Here is an 18916-nt window from a genome sequence, read left to right on the forward strand (position 1 = left end):
GAGTTCGAGTGCTAGACTGGTTTGACTGCAGCCCAAAACTGACCTTGAAAATGTGGTGCAGCAAAGCACAAAATATGATAACAGAGACTCCAGTCTGTCAAGGAAGAATCAGAAAGAACTCAACTTAAAAAAAACCTTTAGTGTCCTCAATTAGTGTCCTCGGTTCCCAAACACTTACTGAGTGTTGAAAGAAAAGGTGATGTATCACAGTGGTAAACCTGCCCGTCCCAACTTTTTCATAACATTTTTGCAGGCATCAAATTATTAGATGAGCATACATTTACAAAAAAAATCAATTAAGTTTATCAATTTGAACACGAAAAATCTTGTCTTTCTGCTGTATTCAACTGATTATAGGTTGAAAGGTTTTTTGCAAATCATTGCACTCTGTTTTTATTTACATTTACACAAAATCTCAACTTTTTGGAATTGGGTCTGGAAAATCAATAATTTTTGTCAAAAAGTCCTAAGAAAACAAGTTATGTTAAGTTCAGTGGTCCTTCTTATATTTTGTCTATTCATGTTATCTTGCTATTGGCTACATAATTGCATCGTCATAAGCTAAATTTGCACAACCAGCAATAATAAGAGGGAAATTGGTTACCCCGGTAAGATAATATGCATCACATCACAGTAATCACAAATTAAACTTTTTTTTAAAAATAAACATTTTATTTCTTATTGGCAAAATGTGGCCCTCACATTTTTGTGCAAGATCCATGCAAACGACCCCCATTACTCTACAAGATCCATGGATGAACAGCTCCCATTAATACCCTATAAAAATCAACCTCCTGGGAGACTTAGTGATGCCATGTGAGGCAAAAACATGACAGAATAAATAATCTAAAAAAGTAAGATGACAAAAACTCAACATCTTTTGCAGGGGCGTGTTAACAAGTCATGCACACCCAAAATGCTCCCCTTCAGATTTAACTAAGAATGATTAAGAGGTGGAAAGACTAATGTGTGGATGTGGTTGGGTGGGTTATTTTTGAGGGAACTTAAAGGGCATCTGTAACCACGTTCCTCCCAAAACCACTAAGTTTGAGGTGTGTACAGTGGTTTCTCCCATCTATAACCATGTCAACAGCTGGTTGGAGACATTAGTCTGGGAAAAAGTGGTGACAAGGGACACGGGAACAACAAATTACACTGGTATCTACTCCACAGTAGCACTGTAATGGCACGGTAACACATATGTGAATGCAGGGGAGTTGCCATCGACTGCCAAGGTGACCACAAATACGCCTGGTTGAGGCCGCGATTTCGCTGGTCAGGGTTTAACTCCACGAGAAGCAAAGACGTGAATTTGTGTGACTGCGGCATAAATGTATGATTCTGGGCTGACTGCAGCTGTTGCTTGTGTGATTTGTGGCTTTGGTAAAGCTCTGCTGCAAGCATCTAAAGTGTTGCTTAATGATTATTCAAAACACTACAATATGAAATTTAAAAAGAGAAAATATTGAAGAACAAAGAAAAAAAAACAAACAAAACATGCAGATTTTTTCCTCTCGAAGTTTTCACAACAGAGACCAATGAATTTAGAAGGATTGCTGATTTTTGACATGATTGTCTATGAATTTTTGATTTTGCTCAGTAACATGTGGTGTGGTTATTGCCTAATTCATTTGTAGTTTTGAGAAATTTATAAAAGAAGCATTTTCACAGTGTAATGTCAAATTAGGCTAACGTTAACTGCCCAATGACTGAAACGTAACAGTCCAGATGCATTCTTTGCTAGGTTCATTTCTGTATGACAGACAGGACTTGGGTACTGCAAATGCCATTCCAAATGGCAAGTCTAGTGCATTTATAAAGTAAAAACTACAAACTGACAATATGACAGGAAGCATAAGACACACCTGATCCCTTTTTAACTTGTCACATCTGGATAAATTAAAATTTTCTACAAACTCTTGAGGTCACATCCCTGCTGCGATGCAAAATCAAAAGTATCAAAGATAAAACGTGATTAAAGATTTAAGGGAGTTTGTCTTATGCAGCTGTAAATCCAAGGGTCTCATTCAGTTCCTTTCATAGCTCGTCCCGCGCTGTACTGTCCAAAGGCGACTGGAGCACATCTGAGTTCTGGGCCTCACTGCTGATCTCGGCCTGCTCACGAGTTTTTCCTGAGCGCGCTCTGTCCCAGTCTGTGCGGACCTTATCATTGTCCCACACTGTGGACGTCTCAGTGTCGCTGATGTACCCATCGTCACCCGTGTAGTGTGTTGGATAAACTAGAAGTGGCTCGGCTGAAAATGCCTTCAGGTCCCTGGTCTCAAACTGTTCCATATAGTCAGACCTGTGAAGGAGAATGAAATGTCAAGAAAAACCAAAAAAAAACAAAACTCCTGAGCACATGTAGATGTTGCGTGTGTGTACTTGTACAAGGCAGCAAAGACTAACACTTACACAGGGTGTTTATTGTACATGATGGGAAGAAACTCATCCACTGGTAGAATCTTGCTTAGTGGTTCTGCTTTCAAAAGTTTCTCTGCACCTTGTAATGATATCATATAACCTAATGTCCAATATGAATAGTCTGCTTCCACTAAGTTGTGTATATTAGGCACTGCTTTCTCTGGGTGATCCACTTGCATTCGCTTCCGACCAATATAACTGGAAGAAAGGCACAGAAAGGAGAAGTGAGAAGAAAACTTGGGAGAATAAAAGCAGAAATTAAAGACTCTAAAGGAAGCACAAACTCACATGAGATCCCAGTCCAGTCCTACATCCTCCACCTCACTCATCAAGTTCATCAAGCGACGTTTGAAGAAGACTTCAAAGCGCAGATCGTCTTCAATCACCAGGGAGGTGTGCAGGCCTCGCTCCACAATCTAAGACCAGACACAGATTTATCAGTACAACCGATTCTGTCTGCAGGGACGACCTTAGGATTTTGGTTGCCCTATACAAGATTTTATGTGTGGCCCCAAAACACTCCCAGTGCAACTGAACAAATCACACACACACTGTTCATAACTGAATAAATGAACACACTTTGCTTGTTGGCCATGTTACCTTCTAATATTTTCTTGCAACATTAAAGTTGTGTTTTGATTTTGAATGAATTCAACTGAACACAGCCACAATAACTTTAACCTGGCCAGCTGGCTAGAAAGTAATGAATGTATAATTTATTTATTTTAGCTCAAACATATTTCATTACAACAAGCATGATTTGTTGCTATTTGCTTGCTAGCTAACTAGAGTTACCACGGCGACACAGAGTTTGTATCTCAAGATAACGAGATAGTATCATAAAATGATGAGAAACTTTCTCAAAATAATGACAAAATAATGAGTTAAGTCATTATTTTGAGATACCAAGTCATTAATTTGAGAAGGTATCTCATTATAATCACTTACAGAACTACAGGCTTCCATAGGGAGACAGCGCGTGATCTGCAGCGCAATGCAAATATACAGAGGAAACATGCATATATAACATGGATCTAGCTGTTTGTATCTGCAGTGGAAACCACAGATATGTAGCATATTAGCTTCATGATCAAAGAAAGTTTATATCACACTCCCTTTCTCTTCTTCATCAGCATGAGTATGTTCTCTGTCTCTCGCTCTCTTTGTAACACTTAAATAGCCCACAGGTTTTTCCATGGTTCGTGCAAGGCTCAAAACCTAACCTATCACTGGTTATGTGTGTGGAGTTTCACTTCATGTTGTTGAATCAGAATTGGAACAAAAGACAACACAGCAGGTCACACTGATCGCATGGCCCTAAACAGCCGCACAGAGTGTTTATGCCAGCGGCCAATCCGTTCTGTCTGGTGCACAAATGTTCAAATGCTTGGCCTCATCGCTTCACCTCTTTCCAGATGTTGTAGTGGGACAGGAAGCATCCCAGCTCTCCCTTTGTCAGTGGCCGACCATGATAAGGGTCACTGTAGCCAGGGAGCATGTGGATTCCCATAGTATGAACTTCACTGATATTCATGGCTCTAAAAGAGAGAGAAGACATTGGTGATGAGAAACGGAAGACAAATTTGAACACCAAGTATTAAAATGTGTAAAGAACACATTACAGAGAATGAACTTACTTTCCATCTACAGCCGCAATGACCTTACATGTAATCTCCTGCTCGTACAATGCCCTCAGCATACGTTCTCGGCGGTCCGTCCTCCTCTGCAGGTTTATCATAAACACCTACACATGGTAACAGTGGAGTTGTTGTAATTACAGATTTCTAACAGCAGGGGGAAGCATTCAGCACAGAAGTGGACAGAGGGCCATTTTTGCAGACTCCATCTTCACATCACTCTTTACTCACCTCATCGAAGCCCAGTTTGTCAGGACGTTTTCTAGGAACACGTATGTATTTGGAAGGCATCACTGGAGGATTTCGCACTACACAGCGAGAGGGAAGATGGATGCAGAAATGGAATAAATGATATATAGAAATCCATGCTGATAGTTCTCATTAGATAAAGCAGAAGGGATAACCCCAATTCCAAAAAAGTTACGATGTGTAAAAGGTAAATAAAACAAGAATGCAATGATTAGCAAAATCTCTACAACCTATATTCAACTGAATAGAGCACAAAGATATTTAGATTTAGATATTTAGATATTTAACATTCAAGCTGATCATCATATATATTTCTTATCATATTTCTATCATATTCTGGATTATAGATGGTTATTATGGAATGTAGTCTTGTGTTGAGAAACGTTGTTCTCAAATTGTTGGACTATTTACCCATACAGTTTTTTACAAAGTGGTGAATCTTGTCCCATTCATGCTTGTAAAGGACCAAACCTTTCAAGGATGCCACTTCCCCAATCTTGATACTTGTCTTCGTACTGTTTTCAACTGAAGTTGAAAAGTGTTTGCAAATCATTGCATTCTGTTTTAATTTACATTTTACGTAACATCCCAACTTTTGAAACTGTAGTTGTAGAATACAGACTTGAAGGCAGAGGAAAAACGAGGAGTTGGATGCACAAGTAAAGCCCTTACTCTGAATGCAAGCTACTCACCATTGACCTCTAGTAGAGAGTGCAAAAAGCTGTCAGCTTCGTCCTGCAGAGTGTTGTGGGATCGTAGTGGCACAGGGAAGTAACCATAGGTCTCTTTATTACATACAAACATCTGGACATCTGTAGAGATGAGAGAGTGCAATGTTTTTTTTTTTAATGTGAAGTTACAACATATAGGTTAAAAGGGTTACAGACAAATGTGCAATATCTCACCTGCCATCCGAGCAGAGAAGGCAAACACAATGATGTCATCAAATGCCCAGCTGTACTCTGGGTGTGGTGGATGAAAGGCCAGCTGCCTGGATGCCTCTTTCCTGAGGTCTATGAGGAAGGTTGAGTGGACCATGGGAACAGCAAAACAGCCCTTCCGCACCTGCTTCCTGATGGGTATGTAGGCAGGGGTGCGCTTATAGTAACCCTAAAGAAGATGAGATGATTCACAGTTGAGTTCAGAGAGGATTTAAGAGCATTCATTAAATCGGCCAAACCCTTAGGAAACTCTCGACATACACCCAATCATCAACAAAGTACCTGGGAGGTCATTCCACACCAGAAGTTTGAATAGGCTGCACGGGAGTCAAGCATTGGAGCAATGACAGTCTTATTCTCTTTCATGAGCTTCCAGAGAACATCGGGATTGGTGAGGAGGTTATCACAGTCCATCAACTACAGAAGGAAGAGAAGATAAGCTGTAAAATATGTTTGTGAACAGTCAAAGAAAGTGTATGTGTGGCACACCATAAACTGACTCTGGCATCTGCAGAAAAAAACACAGGTCATGAAAGTTAAATGTGGCACCAAAACTAAGATAGTAAAAAAAACTTCCACAAACTATTCATTTCAAATCTGTTTTCAAGGAGAAGGCTAAGACAGTTTCCAAAAATTTGTAGCACAAAATTATTGCAATGCTGGATGTACTTTGCCTGAAAATTATACCCCACTGAAGCGAGTCGGTGTGGGCTGGGCCGAGGAATACAAATATAAATGTGAACTGCATTTTGGTTCATGTTGAGTCAAGCTTTGTGTCAGTGTAATGATCCAGATGAACCAGACCAGATAAACTTTAACCATACGAGACAGAAAAATATAACTGGGTCAACTTTCAACACCCTTCCTGGTGCTTAAATTACAATTGTGGTGGTGCTTTAAGCTTCACTCTGTACTTACTCTTCTGCTGCTATTATTGAACAATAAAGACAGTCTGCATAGAAGCATTGGCTCAGTGCTTAAAACGGAAAAAAAATTCAGTGTTATTGTGCCTATAAAGAGTAGTTTTGATGACATACCATAAAATAGTCCGCCCACATCTCACGAGCTGACTCCAGTGCTACTTGGCGAAGTTTCATAACATGCTCATAGCGTTTGTCTGTCCAGTGCTTCGGACCATCTTCATCATCATAACCACTATAAGAGACATATGAATATTAATCAGAGTGATATTAGCAGCCATTTGTAGGGAGTTTACTCAAAAGATTCACAACGAGACGAGCTGAAACTTTAACCTGTACCCACTTGCAAAATAATGGTGTCGGCAACGTATTAAAACCTGCCAGTTTCTGATTTATTCACCAAATCACAATATTGGAGACAAAAAGCAAAGAATGTACAAACTGTGATTGAAATAATTCCACTTCACATGAAATAAAACACAGCAAAAAAAGTTGTGTCTGTGTTTTTTAGTATTTTTTTTTATTTCCTAAGGTACTCATCACTCTAGTCTTTTTTTAGTAAATACTTTTGTGCTCTAACTCAAATAGTTGTTTTGATGACAAAATTTTACAGTGCATTTACTTGAGTACAGTTTTTGGCTGCTCTAAAACTTTTCGTTTGGCAGGCTGTTCTTGTTTTCCATTAACAATGACAAAAAATGAATCCTGTTTGGCATTTCTGATTAGCTGCTCTTTGTAATCATTATTGAGACCTAATTAAAGCTTGAATGTCAAATCTCTAAATGTTGCATTTGTTTAACACTCATAAATGTAATTTCTATTCACATGGCTTTATTTGCTCCTGTGAAACTACTGATGACATTTCAACTGCCCAGTTACATAAAATCTATCATTTGGAAGTTATTTGGTTATTTTAATGATATAACACAGAAAACAATTAACATTCAAGGTCAATAAGCCTACATTTAATTTGATCTGGGGCTGTAAGAGAACTGAACAATGGATAGAGGGGTGCTAGCACAAAAAACACTGAGATCCACTGCTTTAGTAAATAACCAACCTGGGTTCTTCTTTTGGCCTCCACTCCACATAATGATAAAGGTTCTGCATCTTGACAAGCCAGTCACGCAGGATGGAGGTGGTGTTGTCCATGTTATGATCCGTGGCCACCCTGTCAATAAACAACAAATGTAAATGATTAGAATGAACTGTATTCAACACCAGAGGCGCTGAACATGATCTACAACTGAGGCCAATGAATGGGAAACTGACATGAGTGCCAGACTGGTTTCAAGCTGAGACAAGAGTGGAAAGACAATACCACGACTCAAATAACAAAAGCTCACTGTTCACTTTTCGTACTCTCATTGTCTGCAGCAGTGAGAACTGATACAAGTGTTATTGATACCAACATCACACAACAAAAAACACTCTGCATCTAGTTGATATAACCAAGGGTATCACTTCACACTTTAAGGAGTGTTATATTAAGGAGATCCAATCAGATAAAAAAAATAAAAAATCATATAGTCAGTAAGTGAAACTTCTGTCAACATTAGTTTAGAACAGAATGAAATGATTCAAACTGGCTGAAGCCATGTGTGAAACAAATGAGCACAAGGCAGACAGCTTGCATGTTTGATCCAAATCTGCAGATGGAGGAAGTCGAGCCACATGTTAACTTTAAGAGTCACTACATCTGCGTGAATCTCAACAGAACATCCACAACCTTCCTTTATTTAGCCATGCACTGCATTGTAGGTCAACGGTCTTTGTTGCATAAAAAGAACAGCTGCACTAAAGTCAGCTGAGTTTGAATTCAGCTCAGATGGAGGACAGCCAAGCTGGGTTCTCTTGACGGATTTCACAGGAATCTGTGAGAACATCGCAGCTCCTTGCTAAACCATTCCTCCCTTTGCTCCTGCTGTCCATCCTTCCAAATTCTCAAACTTTGAATAACACTGACTCTTCCGTCTCATGTTCAGCTCAAATAAATAGTTTTCTGAACCATGTGCAACTCCTGCTACATCTACAAACGGTGTTTCACATACATCTGCTCTGTCGTTGCTGCAGTGGAGCAGAACCGTGGGGCTAACTGCAGACACCAAAGACTTAATTGACAGTTTGGCAGATTTTGATTCTGAGGCTTTGGCATGATCACAAGCTGCAGCAAAAAGCTTCAGCGGAAAGCATACGGCCTGTAGTGTTTACAACATCTCGCAGTTGTTTGCATTTTCCAGATGTAACTTAATGTGCTAGCAGAACATGTCAAAACAAAGCTGTCCTTACCTAAAACATATTTACACAAGAGTTTTATGAGCACCAAACAAAAAAAAAGGGAGAAATCAAACAACTTCACCTATATAATGCTCCTCAATAAAGTGGAACTTGTTCATTAAGTCGGTGAGTGAAGAGCAAACCTCCCTCAAGGAAGTCAGGCAAATCGCTCTGAGGGTATAAGCACAAGGGGCTGTTGGAGCATGTTGCTTAGTTATTATGTAAAGAAAAACACCTCCCTTTCACTTCCCTCAACTTGTGCCTGAGTGTGGCAGACAGATGTTTAAATGCTCTATAACATCTATTTGCACTTCCCACTCAGCAATTGCCTGGGAAAGTTAAGTTTGTCACAAATGACAGATAGGATACGATTGTGTCAGGTCTGGGAATTCAGGGTTTAACATTACTGTTTTTCTTTCATTTGCCCTGTTGGGCAACAGAGTCAGAAATCTACTTGCCTCTATACAAGTTGTTTCATTTATTAGCAGTTAACAACACAGATTAAAGTTAACGGTCATGTTTAATTTAGGGCTGCAACATCTATAAATGTCAGAAAATAGTGAAAAAATTCCACACCAGTTATTAAAAGTTCAGGGTGATGTCTTGTTTTGTCAGTCCAAAACCCAAAGATATTCAGTTTAATATGATAATGAACAGAATATAACAGAATCTATCCCTGGAAAAATCTTAACAGCCAAATTATCCTGAACCTTTTATTAAGAATGGACGTTGCACAAAATGTCTTTAAGAGGGCTAAAACAGAATGTAGCTGAGTTGGTGCTTAGTTATTTGCTTGTTATTGCTATATTTTTTCTGACTACATGCTTCCCAATTTCAACTTCCTGCTATAGTAAAGTCAAGGGGTTCCCTGGGGCCAAAGCTTGGAGACATCCGGGCTCTAAAATGCGTCTGGTCCCTGACATGATCAAGTATAAGTTAGTTAATGACACAGAGGCCTGACTGGTGGTCAGGATGTCATACGAGCTGGAGGGACATGAAGACAGGAGGTATGGGTATACAGAAACAATATGTCCCTTTGTTAGGATTTGTATGTTAAATCATACAGCTCCCCTCGTGGACAAATCAGTCCCGTCCCCTCCCCTCCACGTATACAGATCAATGCATGGCCACCGCGATCAGATGAGCTCTGTGTCCAGATGTGTTCACTTCAGTTCAGCAAAGAGTGGCTCCCCATGATCGGTTTAATAAATGCTCATCCGTGATGTCAAAGTCGGCTTTAGTTCGTTGTTTTCCCGGTTGATGAGATTTGTTGCAATTTTTTTTTTTATCTGCAACGCGACTTTGCTACATTGTTGCCATCATTAGCATTATTAGGCTACAACATTTCTCTGTGGGTCCACCCTATTTTTAATTTTCCGTAAAACTAAGAAAGATGCGCAAGGCAGCCTTTTTTTATGTAAATAGTTACTTTAAATAAAACACTAAAAAAATGTAAACTTTTTGACCTTCGCAAGAACTGTGATGTTAATTTCACTTCTTAGCCTCTTAGTAGCTTGCGAGAGAACTACCATGTCAAAGTAAGAACTTACCACACAGCCATGCGGTCCTTGGGGTAGTTGAGGCGTTCAATGGTACCGAGGACATACGGCAAAGAGTGCTCGGAGTTCCTGCAGACGAGGGTGAGGAGGACCCGGGGAGCCAGCAGCGGAGACTCGGGGCTCCAGCGCTCCTCCGCGAAGTAACCCCAGGCAGGACTGCAGCAGGACAGGAGCAGGGCGGCGGGGAGCCAGGCCAGACCAGGCATTGCCACAATAAATTAAATTAAGGAATATATATGTTCAAAGAAAAAAACAAAGCGAAGTGCCTGCTAAATGACAGTTTTCTCTTTGCTTTGCGCGGTCATCACATAGAAGCAAAATCTGTGCAGCAGCAGCAGGCGGCTCCTGATGTGACAACACTGCCAAGTTGCGCTTTAAAGGGGTGGGATGTGCTGTGGTCTTAAAGGGGATGGACTATTGAGAATGAATGCACAGTGGACACAAAAGTCAACTGTTTAACTAACATTTTTTTTATTATCATTATTATTATTATTATTATTATTACTTTACAATATCTTATCAAAATAAGCGCCAAAAGGAATGATGATTTTCAGTGTCAAAGTGTAAATGGATCTGATAGTTTACAAAAGGTGTGGAGACAAAGAACAATTTATAACAGGGGGTCTCAAACCCATTGGCTTGGGGCCACTGATGATATTGTGATCTCATCTAATTTCCTAAACTTTACACACTACCTTTTCTTCAGTTTTCTCTTTTCTTTTCTTCTTTTTTTTCTCTACGCCTCTGATACACACACACTAAACAACCTCCCAAAATGTGCTGAATGTAATGCTGGAAATTACAGAGTTGTCCTTAATGTTTTTTCTGTTTATCTTTATATCCTCTCATTATCTCAACTATGTAAACCTGCAGAACAGGGGTGGGATGTGCTGTGATCTTAAAGGGGATGGACTAGTAACCATGAATGCACAGTAAACACAAAAGTCAAATGTTTAATAAACATTTTATGTTTTAATTTCTAATGGGAAATAAGTGTAAGTACCAAAGGAATGCTGATTTTCAGTGTCAAAATGTGACTGGATTTGATATTTTACAAATGGTGTGAAGGCAACTCAGAGCTGAGCAGCAGAAAGAACATACATTTTACAGTATATTGATGAGGTAAGCTTTGTCAAGTTAATGGACCCAATACAAATACTTTTACTTTTATGTTATATGAATCAAATTTTCTTAACTTAACAGCAAGATTTTTTTTAAATTCAATGCTCTACACACACAAACACACATGGCTGGTTATCAAACTTTGATACTTTGCTGATTATGGTACCGTAACCATATTGACAGTTAAAGTACAATTCTGTACAGATATTCCACTAGTTGCTTTATTTTAGTCCAGTTGTTCTCCAGCTGCTCCAGGACTTTGAACAGCTTCTTCCTTTTAAGTGAGTAAGTGTACTGTAATGTAATTTTCTTTTTCTTAAAATGGATTTAATAAAATTGGTAATGAAAAACATATTGTTCAGGAAACGGTATCGAATCCAAGGTATTGGTATTGAAAGGTTCTGAATGATACCCAGCCCTACACACACTCAAACCAAGAAGTGCTAAATGTAATGCTGGAAATCACAATTATGTCTTCAGTGTTTTTAATCTTTATCTCATTATCTCACCTACATAAACCAACAGCACTTTCAAGTGAAAGTGGGAATGTACTGCCCTGTTTTCCAGTGTCTTCATTCATGCTTTTACACCAGTGTTGACTTCCTGTCTTTGTTCGATAGGTGTACAGCTCTACAGTTTGGCTCCTGAGCCCAGCCTCTCTACCTGGATAGTTAAAGAGGCGGCTGCGGGGTCATCAACAAGCCAAAACAACTCGCCGTTAGTCGGGACAACACGGGCTGCTGGGAAAGCGGGGCCCTCTCTACCCTCCAGCACTTCCTGCAAGAAAAAGGTCACTGTGTTACAATCCAACAGCAATATTACATAACTTCCTATGAACCACATTAATATTGGGCTTGTGGGTGTTAATCCATAAATTACTGTATTGTTTTTAGCCAACTGTGATTGAATATGAGAAAACATTTGTCCTCATATCCATCATGGTTTCTACTGGTCCATCTGTCAACTTTAACCATAGAGTCATGTAATGAACCTTCAGAGTCTGCTTAATTGTATTACATTAATTACTATTTTTGGCATTGTTCACCTGGTCGAAGCTGATTTATTACATCATGGAAATATCAGGCTTTTAGGATTAAGAATATGAAATGTGTATGTTTAAGAAAAGTCTCTAAATGTTACCTTCAAAACGGGCGCCTTGCTCCCTCCTGTTGACACAAAAGCCACACAGCGTGCGGAGTTCACCACTGGAAAAGTCATAGTTACACGCTGTGGTGGTGGTTTGGGAGAGTCGCTGATGGGGGCCACAATCTTCTTAGTTTCCTGAATATGGAGTACACCCAAACATGGTCATTTGCCATGTGTAATGCACATAGTCACCCAAAAGTGGCAATGTGACAACCACAACCCAAGTCTGTACAGTAACTGTCAAATATAGTTTGTAACCTGAGCCAGACTGCCTCACAGACATGTAGCACAGCGTAACAGAGAAGACCACAAAGATCAAGCTGTGCTTAAATGTAAACCTATCAATGATCCATACATAGTGAGGGGAGTGTCTTGAAAAATACTGACAAAACACACACTGTTCTTTTAGACGAGTAAATCAGGAACTACATCAAAGGGTCAATCCCAGCAAGCCACCAGACCTCAACTAGACGGCCTGCCAAAATTAAATCAAATAGTGTGTTTCATATGACTACTGCAGGGAAAATACACATTTCTATAACTGAGAGGTAATATTTATAGAAGCGTGCAGAATGCTAAGAGCCTTGTAATTTAATCACCAGTTGCGAATTTATAGATATTCCTAACATAGAGTAACATTGTCCGACATGGTTCAAAACATAAAATGATATTTTTAGGATCATAATGGTGCAAAATAAGAAACATGTGCTTTCTAATGAAATATGAAACATGCATTTCAAATAAAGCTATTATCCTTAACAGGCTGAATCAATCTTAGTCTTATGGTCAGTGTGTTATTTATTTTTAACAGGGGAGTTGAACCCAGTTTGTGTTATAGAAAATTACAAATTAGTGTTCCCCAACTATTTTCATAATAAATTAATTATTAATTACTTTGAGTAATTTATTTTGAGAAAAAAAAGAACTAAATTCTCTGATTCCAGCATCTTAAATGTGAATATTATGTGGTTTCTTTACTCCATTATGAAAGTAAACTGAACATCTTTAGCTTGTGGGCAAAATGAGACATTTGAGGATGTCATCTTGGGCTTTGGGAAACACTGATCAAATTTTTGTGTCATTTTCTGATTTTTAACTAATCTAATCAATTAATTGTGGAAATAATCAATAGATGAATCAACAATTGCAGCCCTAATAGATTGTAAATTGCACAAACCTCACTCAGATTAAGGATCAATAAGTCAGGCAGTCGAGCAGACTAACATAATCAACTCAACAACCCCTCTGCCCCTGCACTCTCTCTGCTACCAGGGCACAGGGGATGCATTTTGATCATCCTATTAACAAGGGGGGTGGCGTCCCCCCTTATCCCCTCTCAAACCACCTCCTGCTCATGGTGAGGAGGCATCTTTCTGCACACTCATTTGGGGTCTGCGCGGCTGTCGATCCCTTCACTCCCTCAGGTCCGCATGTTTACTATCCTCGGGCCATTAGTTTTTTTCTGATGAGCTGCTGGCACCCTGCATGGCTACCTCTACCATCAGTGTGCAAATGTAGCCAACACTCATGCAATTAATTCACTCTGCTCACTGCAAATTCACTAACAGATGGCCCTTACCTCCAGAAGAGGGTGGTCTGGGAAGAGGGAACACGTGTGTCCATCAGGCCCCATACCCAGCAGTAACAGGTCAAACACAGGCAAATCATCATCTGGGAAGGCCTGTGTGTTTGACATTAGCAAAACAATCCTGTAAATATTCTGCAAAATACTGCAAGCCAAAAGAAGACGCCTATGTGACTTAACAACTAGAACAGATCACAGGAAAGTAACAGACGTTGCACCTCCTTCAGTTTGCGGGCATAGTCCTCAGCGCACTCGTTCACTGGCAGAGAGCAGTCAATGGTTAAGATCCCACTCTCAGGGATGTTGACCTTAGAAAACAACTGATTCTGGAAAAGAAACAGAGGGTTACATTTGGCCCCAATGTAATAGAAAACTGTAAGTATGACACACGCAAACAAACACACTCCTGGACGGGTACCTTGTACAGCCCATAGGTGCTCTCAGGATCATCAAAGGACACCAGTCGCTCATCACAGAAACCAGCCACCCACTTGCTGCAGTCCAGGTCTGGCAGGGCGAGCAGCTCTTTGCTGAGCATGGACACAAGGCTTCCTCCAGAGAGCCCCAGGGTGAACCTGCCACGAGAGGCAATGGCCTTCTCAGCTCGAGATGTCACCAGCTGGGCCAGCACCGGTCCAAGCTCTGCTGAGGAGGGGAACACGACGATTCTTCTACTAGCCATGACAGAGCTGTGTGAATACAGGAGTTACTGGGTAGAGGAGACAGGAAACACAGCAAAGAAAACAGATTTTGAGCAATGCATAAGGAAGTTAATTACAACAGAGTTTTGCAAGTCATCATGATGTCTGTCAATATTCTCCACACTAATCTTTTGCATTGTTATATCAAAGCCCTGCATTTAAAATATGACTATACTGTATTACTAAATATATACTGCAGTTAGCTTAATAATGCTCTGAAATTAGGCTAGGACTTTGCAAAGAGATGCGTGTAGACAAAAGCTACAAACCCTAGCTATTTCTGCACAGTATTTCATGAGCAAACCGATGCTTATTTGTTGGCATCTTTAACAAAAACTGAAATCTGAGCTCTAACCGCACAGTTTCCAGAAAAAGAAGTTTCTTTACCCACTGAGAATCTCAGGAGCAGCAGATTGTCATGAGGAGGATTTTCAGTCGGCAAATGTAATTCGGCACACTACTTCCTGAAACGAGTTCTCGCCAGCCAATCACATGCTGCATTTCTACCGCACTGCATTGTGGTCAGTGGAGTCCCTGACTAAGTAGTTACGCCGACATAAAAAGTCGGCGTATAGGAAATTAATAAAAAACCTTGGAGCATCTGGAAAAGGGAGAGGGGAAAACCTATATATAAAAATTCAAATAAATTAAAAACAAATTAACAACATGTTTAGGGGGATGTTCGTCATGTTGTCATTATAGCAAATCTTTATAAAACAGTGAGTTGCATTAATGGATTTTAAAAAACGAGAATTTAAATCAGACCAAATTTTCATAGCCATTCATATTGAAAGAATAAACAGGGGAAGCTGTGTCAGATTTACAGCTCAGTTTTGTAGTTTTAAGTGTGGCTGTAATACTTCCTCCCAGCCGCCAGGTGGCAGCGCTGCATCCAACTCAACCAGTTGAGTTTGGAAGAGACACTCGCGTATCTTGTGGGCATGCACACACAGCTCTTTTCGTGTATGTTGTAACTTCATTTTCAGTGAATATTTAGACCCGTCGACCTGCAACAACTCCTCTGGGTCCATCTGGCGCACAGACAGAAACCTTAACACCATGTCGACAGTCTTCTCCTTCCAGACACAGCTCGTCTCCATCATGGACGCGTTATCCAAAACAGCTGTAATGGAAATAAGCAAACTGGTGGAGATCGAGTCGAAGATGCTGAAAATAGAGATAACTCGAGGGCGGAACGAAATAGCCTCCCTCACGGAGAAGCTGCAGCTGATGGAAAAACTGCTTTATCTTGCGCAGGGGAGCAGACAGCAGGACGCAGCGGCGGCAGCAGCCGCAGCAGCAGCGTGCTCGGTGGCGAGGGACGCTCCAGAGGACGGAGTGCTGGATCCTGACAGGACAAGACCTGCCATTAAAAGGTAGGCTTGTTGATTCATGTGTGTCGCCCGTGGGTAGTTAGTGCATTAACAAACGCAACTCTGTCTGGTGTATTTAATCTAGTTTATTGCGTCCTAGTGAGAGCCCGTGGGAAAGCATAACTTCATCCACTGAGAGGGGCAGTTTGCATCAAGGTGAAGAGCAAGCTGCAGCTGAGGTGAGTCCTGCACTGGCCACATCTCGTCACTGTATTTACTGGGTTTTTCATTTTAAACAAGTGTCATTCATACTGTTTTCTCAACAGCTCCCGAATCCACCGAAAGAGCAACCTGAGTTGATACTTGTGAAGGAGGAGCCGTCAGAGTTGGACAATGGAGACACCGAACAAGACAGGACAAGTGAAAACAGTTAGTATTAAACGAGGGTTTGGTTGCACAGCAATGTTTAAAATGTATCTCTGGAGAAAGCCTTTTAATATCATAAAATGGACCGGGAGTTACCTTAAGTTAACTGGTGCACATTATAATATGTCGTATAGAAACAATGGGCTTCATGCATTAAATTGTGGCTGCAAACAACTTAAGAACTTGGTAACACTTTACAATACTGATCCACTAATAGTTAATAATTTATTAATGCTTAATTAATACACAGATCATCATGGGTTAATGTATGACTCATGAAGAACAAAGACAAAGTTAATGTTTTCTGATTCACTGAGTCATTTTTGAATTACTTTTAATTAAGTCTGCCATCATGGATTGCTTCTATCTGTTAATTACCACAGTGGGTCAAAGCCACATTTTTCTTGCTACTCGTTCTTATGGCTCAAAACTCCAGCAATAGTTATTTAATAAAGAAGATCTGTTTTGTAACACCAGTCAGCTTGTGGCTTCTTGGTCATCAATGTAAAAATGTTTCACACATGCTCATATGCTGTCAACAGGAAGGGAAGTGGTCACAGATAGCCAGAAGAGTCCAGAGGTGATGCAGCGTCCTAAACCTGTTGCAGAGCATCAGCAGCAGCCTCTGTTTCCTGACAGCTTTGTGATCCTGAGCACCCAGTCGTCTCTCGCTACACCAGGGAGGAGGGAAACGCAGTGGAATCCACAGCTCACACCTGCACACACAAACCTGGAGGCTGGGAAAAGCATGGCTCAAAACGTTGCCTCCCAAGGCTTGAATGTGCTCAGGAATATGAAGCTTCACAACTTGAGGAACTCGGCTGCTAAGAGGTTCGGCTGCTTGCAGTGTGGCAAGAGCTTCAGATGCTTTAGCCAGCTTGAAATTCACCAGAGAAGTCACACAGGAGAGAAACCGTTCAGGTGCACACTTTGTGGAAAGAGATACGCACAAAAAGGCCATCTGTATACACACCAGCGCACACACACTGGGGAGAAGCCATACCGCTGTCCTATTTGTGCAAAGGGCTTTATTCAGAAATGCACTCTCGATATGCATCAGCGCACGCACACCGGAGAAAAACCTTTCGTTTGTATCAAATGTGGCAAGGGTTTTACAAAGAACTGTAATCTGAAGAAACACCTCGCAGTACATCTAGATCCCAGTTTGAACATGTATGGTAGTGAATCAAATGCACCGACATTTAGTGCTACATTCATAAATGGAACCACTTAAAACAGCCATACAAATGCCATTTCTCCTGCTGTTTGAAATCTTTTGTGCACAATAAAGTTACCTTTACTCCAGTTTGTGTATCACCTGCTTTTTTCTAAGTGTGTAAATGTAATGAAAATGTGCATCAATATATGTTTGCCGCTGTGTCAACCAAACTTAAAAAATGCTCACAAAGGTGACAAAACATCACTTTTTGCAAACTGACTGACAGTTGAATTAATCTATTAATCACTATTTTTTATTGATAGTTGTCATTACCACATAAATAAAAAGCAGCCCAATCTAGGAATATAGAAAATTGGGTGATAATCAATAACCAATACAACAAAAATGCCATTGAGCATTTAGGGAGCACCGTGACACTGAAGAGAAATCTTAATCTCAAATTAATCTTTGGTTGTTGGGGAATATCATAAAGAAAGTAAATCTCAGCCAAACAAGTTGCGTGATAAAGATCAGTGTTTCCCAATCCTGGTTCTCAGGGCTCACCGCCCTGCATGTTTGAGATATTTCCCTGCTCCAACATGCCGGACTCAAATGATCAGGTTGTTATCAGGCTTCTGTAGAAGCTGTAAGTCATAGCATGTATGACATATGTAATAATAAAACTTGATTTGATTTGAACTTTAACCTGAAATAAGTTGTGCTGCAGTTCCTCACTATGACCACTGGAGGGCAGTGAAGCCACATGATTCTAACATATTGTCATATCATATAGTGATGCAGCTATTTGTGATGACAGTTAAAAAATAAAGGAGTCAAACTTAGAAATTTGTGTTTCTAATATTCTGCCCACTGTTTGCCCATTCACATGAGTAAATGTCATTTCAGGGCTGTGCTAATACTGTATATTATTAAAGATTCTTGTCTGAATAGTACAGACATGACTATAAATATCCATGTTGATACATAAAAAATAATAATTATAATAAAACCATATATAGATCGAGATATAACAAAGATATAAACTATATAAAAATATAAAAAATACAGGAGATAAATAAATCTGAAGACCAGAGAATGAAGACTACAAAAGTTTGTCTTCTGCTTGACAGGTTTGTTGAATGCCTTATAGACTTACCTGGCCAAGCTCAAAATGTTCAAGGAGCGATTTATTTGCCCTGAGATAACTGAAAGTGGCATGGTAAAGAATATAAAGGGAGCTGAGAGTCTCCTCTTACGTTTAAAGAGCGGCGCAGATGTATCCCTGACATTCAAACAAGGATGCCAACAAGAGTGAATCTAGGACACAAGCTTTCAAGTGAGACAATACAGACATCCTCCACTGCTTTGTTACAAGTGTCAGTGTCTGGGCATGTGGCAGCAGCTTGTAGAGGAGAGAGAAGATGGAAAATGTGGAGGTAACCATGACTTTACCCAAT

At 40.1% G+C, this 18916-nt stretch overlaps 3 protein-coding genes across 5 annotated transcripts; 1 reads left to right on the top strand and 2 right to left on the bottom strand.

Annotated features, from left to right (window-relative positions):
• Positions 1–1500: 1500 nt before the first annotated feature.
• On the bottom strand, positions 1501–10430 carry colgalt1a (collagen beta(1-O)galactosyltransferase 1a). The gene is made up of 12 exons (XM_084744625.1): positions 9999–10430; positions 7232–7342; positions 6289–6406; positions 5534–5668; positions 5216–5420; positions 5003–5122; positions 4293–4369; positions 4062–4168; positions 3830–3962; positions 2713–2840; positions 2416–2622; positions 1501–2305 (listed from the first exon to the last, which is right to left on the bottom strand). The coding sequence occupies exons 1-12, from the start codon at positions 10211–10213 to the stop codon at positions 2038–2040; spliced, it is 1824 nt and encodes a 607-aa protein (XP_084600751.1). The 5' UTR covers positions 10214–10430; the 3' UTR covers positions 1501–2037.
• An 881-nt stretch (positions 10431–11311) lies between these two features.
• pgls (6-phosphogluconolactonase) lies at positions 11312–15099 on the bottom strand. 2 transcript variants are annotated; one of them, XM_084744009.1, is made up of 6 exons: positions 14953–15099; positions 14279–14569; positions 14079–14186; positions 13855–13956; positions 12270–12410; positions 11312–11906 (listed from the first exon to the last, which is right to left on the bottom strand). In XM_084744009.1, the coding sequence occupies exons 2-6, from the start codon at positions 14540–14542 to the stop codon at positions 11760–11762; spliced, it is 762 nt and encodes a 253-aa protein (XP_084600135.1). In that variant the 5' UTR covers positions 14543–14569; positions 14953–15099; the 3' UTR covers positions 11312–11759. The 2 variants fall into 2 exon arrangements, with proteins under 2 accessions (XP_084600135.1, XP_084600134.1); XM_084744008.1 differs by having other exon boundaries at positions 14949–15086.
• A 355-nt stretch (positions 15100–15454) lies between these two features.
• On the top strand, positions 15455–17605 carry LOC146309382 (uncharacterized). Of its 2 annotated transcripts, none has more exons than XM_084744873.1 (4): positions 15455–15937; positions 16020–16113; positions 16201–16303; positions 16843–17605. In XM_084744873.1, the coding sequence occupies exons 1-4, from the start codon at positions 15621–15623 to the stop codon at positions 17532–17534; spliced, it is 1206 nt and encodes a 401-aa protein (XP_084600999.1). In that variant the 5' UTR covers positions 15455–15620; the 3' UTR covers positions 17535–17605. The 2 variants fall into 2 exon arrangements, with proteins under 2 accessions (XP_084600999.1, XP_084601000.1); XM_084744874.1 differs by having other exon boundaries at positions 16035–16113.
• The last annotated feature ends 1311 nt before the right edge of the window (positions 17606–18916 follow it).

Source organism: Lutjanus erythropterus, chromosome 19, assembly GCF_056507025.1.
Source record: "Lutjanus erythropterus isolate fLutEry1 chromosome 19, fLutEry1.hap2, whole genome shotgun sequence".
Taxonomy (NCBI): Eukaryota; Metazoa; Chordata; class Actinopteri; order Lutjaniformes; family Lutjanidae; genus Lutjanus; species Lutjanus erythropterus.

Coding starts and splice junctions, on each gene's coding strand:
- colgalt1a (XM_084744625.1), bottom strand. CDS start 10,213: ATGCCTGGTCTGGCCTGGCTCCCCGCCGCCCTGCTCCTGTCCTGCTGC. Junction 6,407..7,231: donor AGGCCAAAAGAAGAACCCAG/GTTGGTTATTTA, acceptor TGTCTCTTATAG/TGGTTATGATGATGAAGATG. Junction 5,123..5,215: donor CTTCTCTGCTCGGATGGCAG/GTGAGATATTGC, acceptor TCATCTCTACAG/ATGTCCAGATGTTTGTATGT.
- pgls (XM_084744009.1), bottom strand. CDS start 14,542: ATGGCTAGTAGAAGAATCGTCGTGTTCCCCTCCTCAGCAGAGCTTGGA. Junction 12,411..13,854: donor CAGACCACCCTCTTCTGGAG/GTAAGGGCCATC, acceptor CTCCATATTCAG/GAAACTAAGAAGATTGTGGC. Junction 11,907..12,269: donor GCAAGGCGCCCGTTTTGAAG/GTAACATTTAGA, acceptor TTTTTCTTGCAG/GAAGTGCTGGAGGGTAGAGA.
- LOC146309382 (XM_084744873.1), top strand. CDS start 15,621: ATGTCGACAGTCTTCTCCTTCCAGACACAGCTCGTCTCCATCATGGAC. Junction 16,114..16,200: donor AAGAGCAAGCTGCAGCTGAG/GTGAGTCCTGCA, acceptor TTTTCTCAACAG/CTCCCGAATCCACCGAAAGA. Junction 16,304..16,842: donor AGACAGGACAAGTGAAAACA/GTTAGTATTAAA, acceptor TGCTGTCAACAG/GAAGGGAAGTGGTCACAGAT.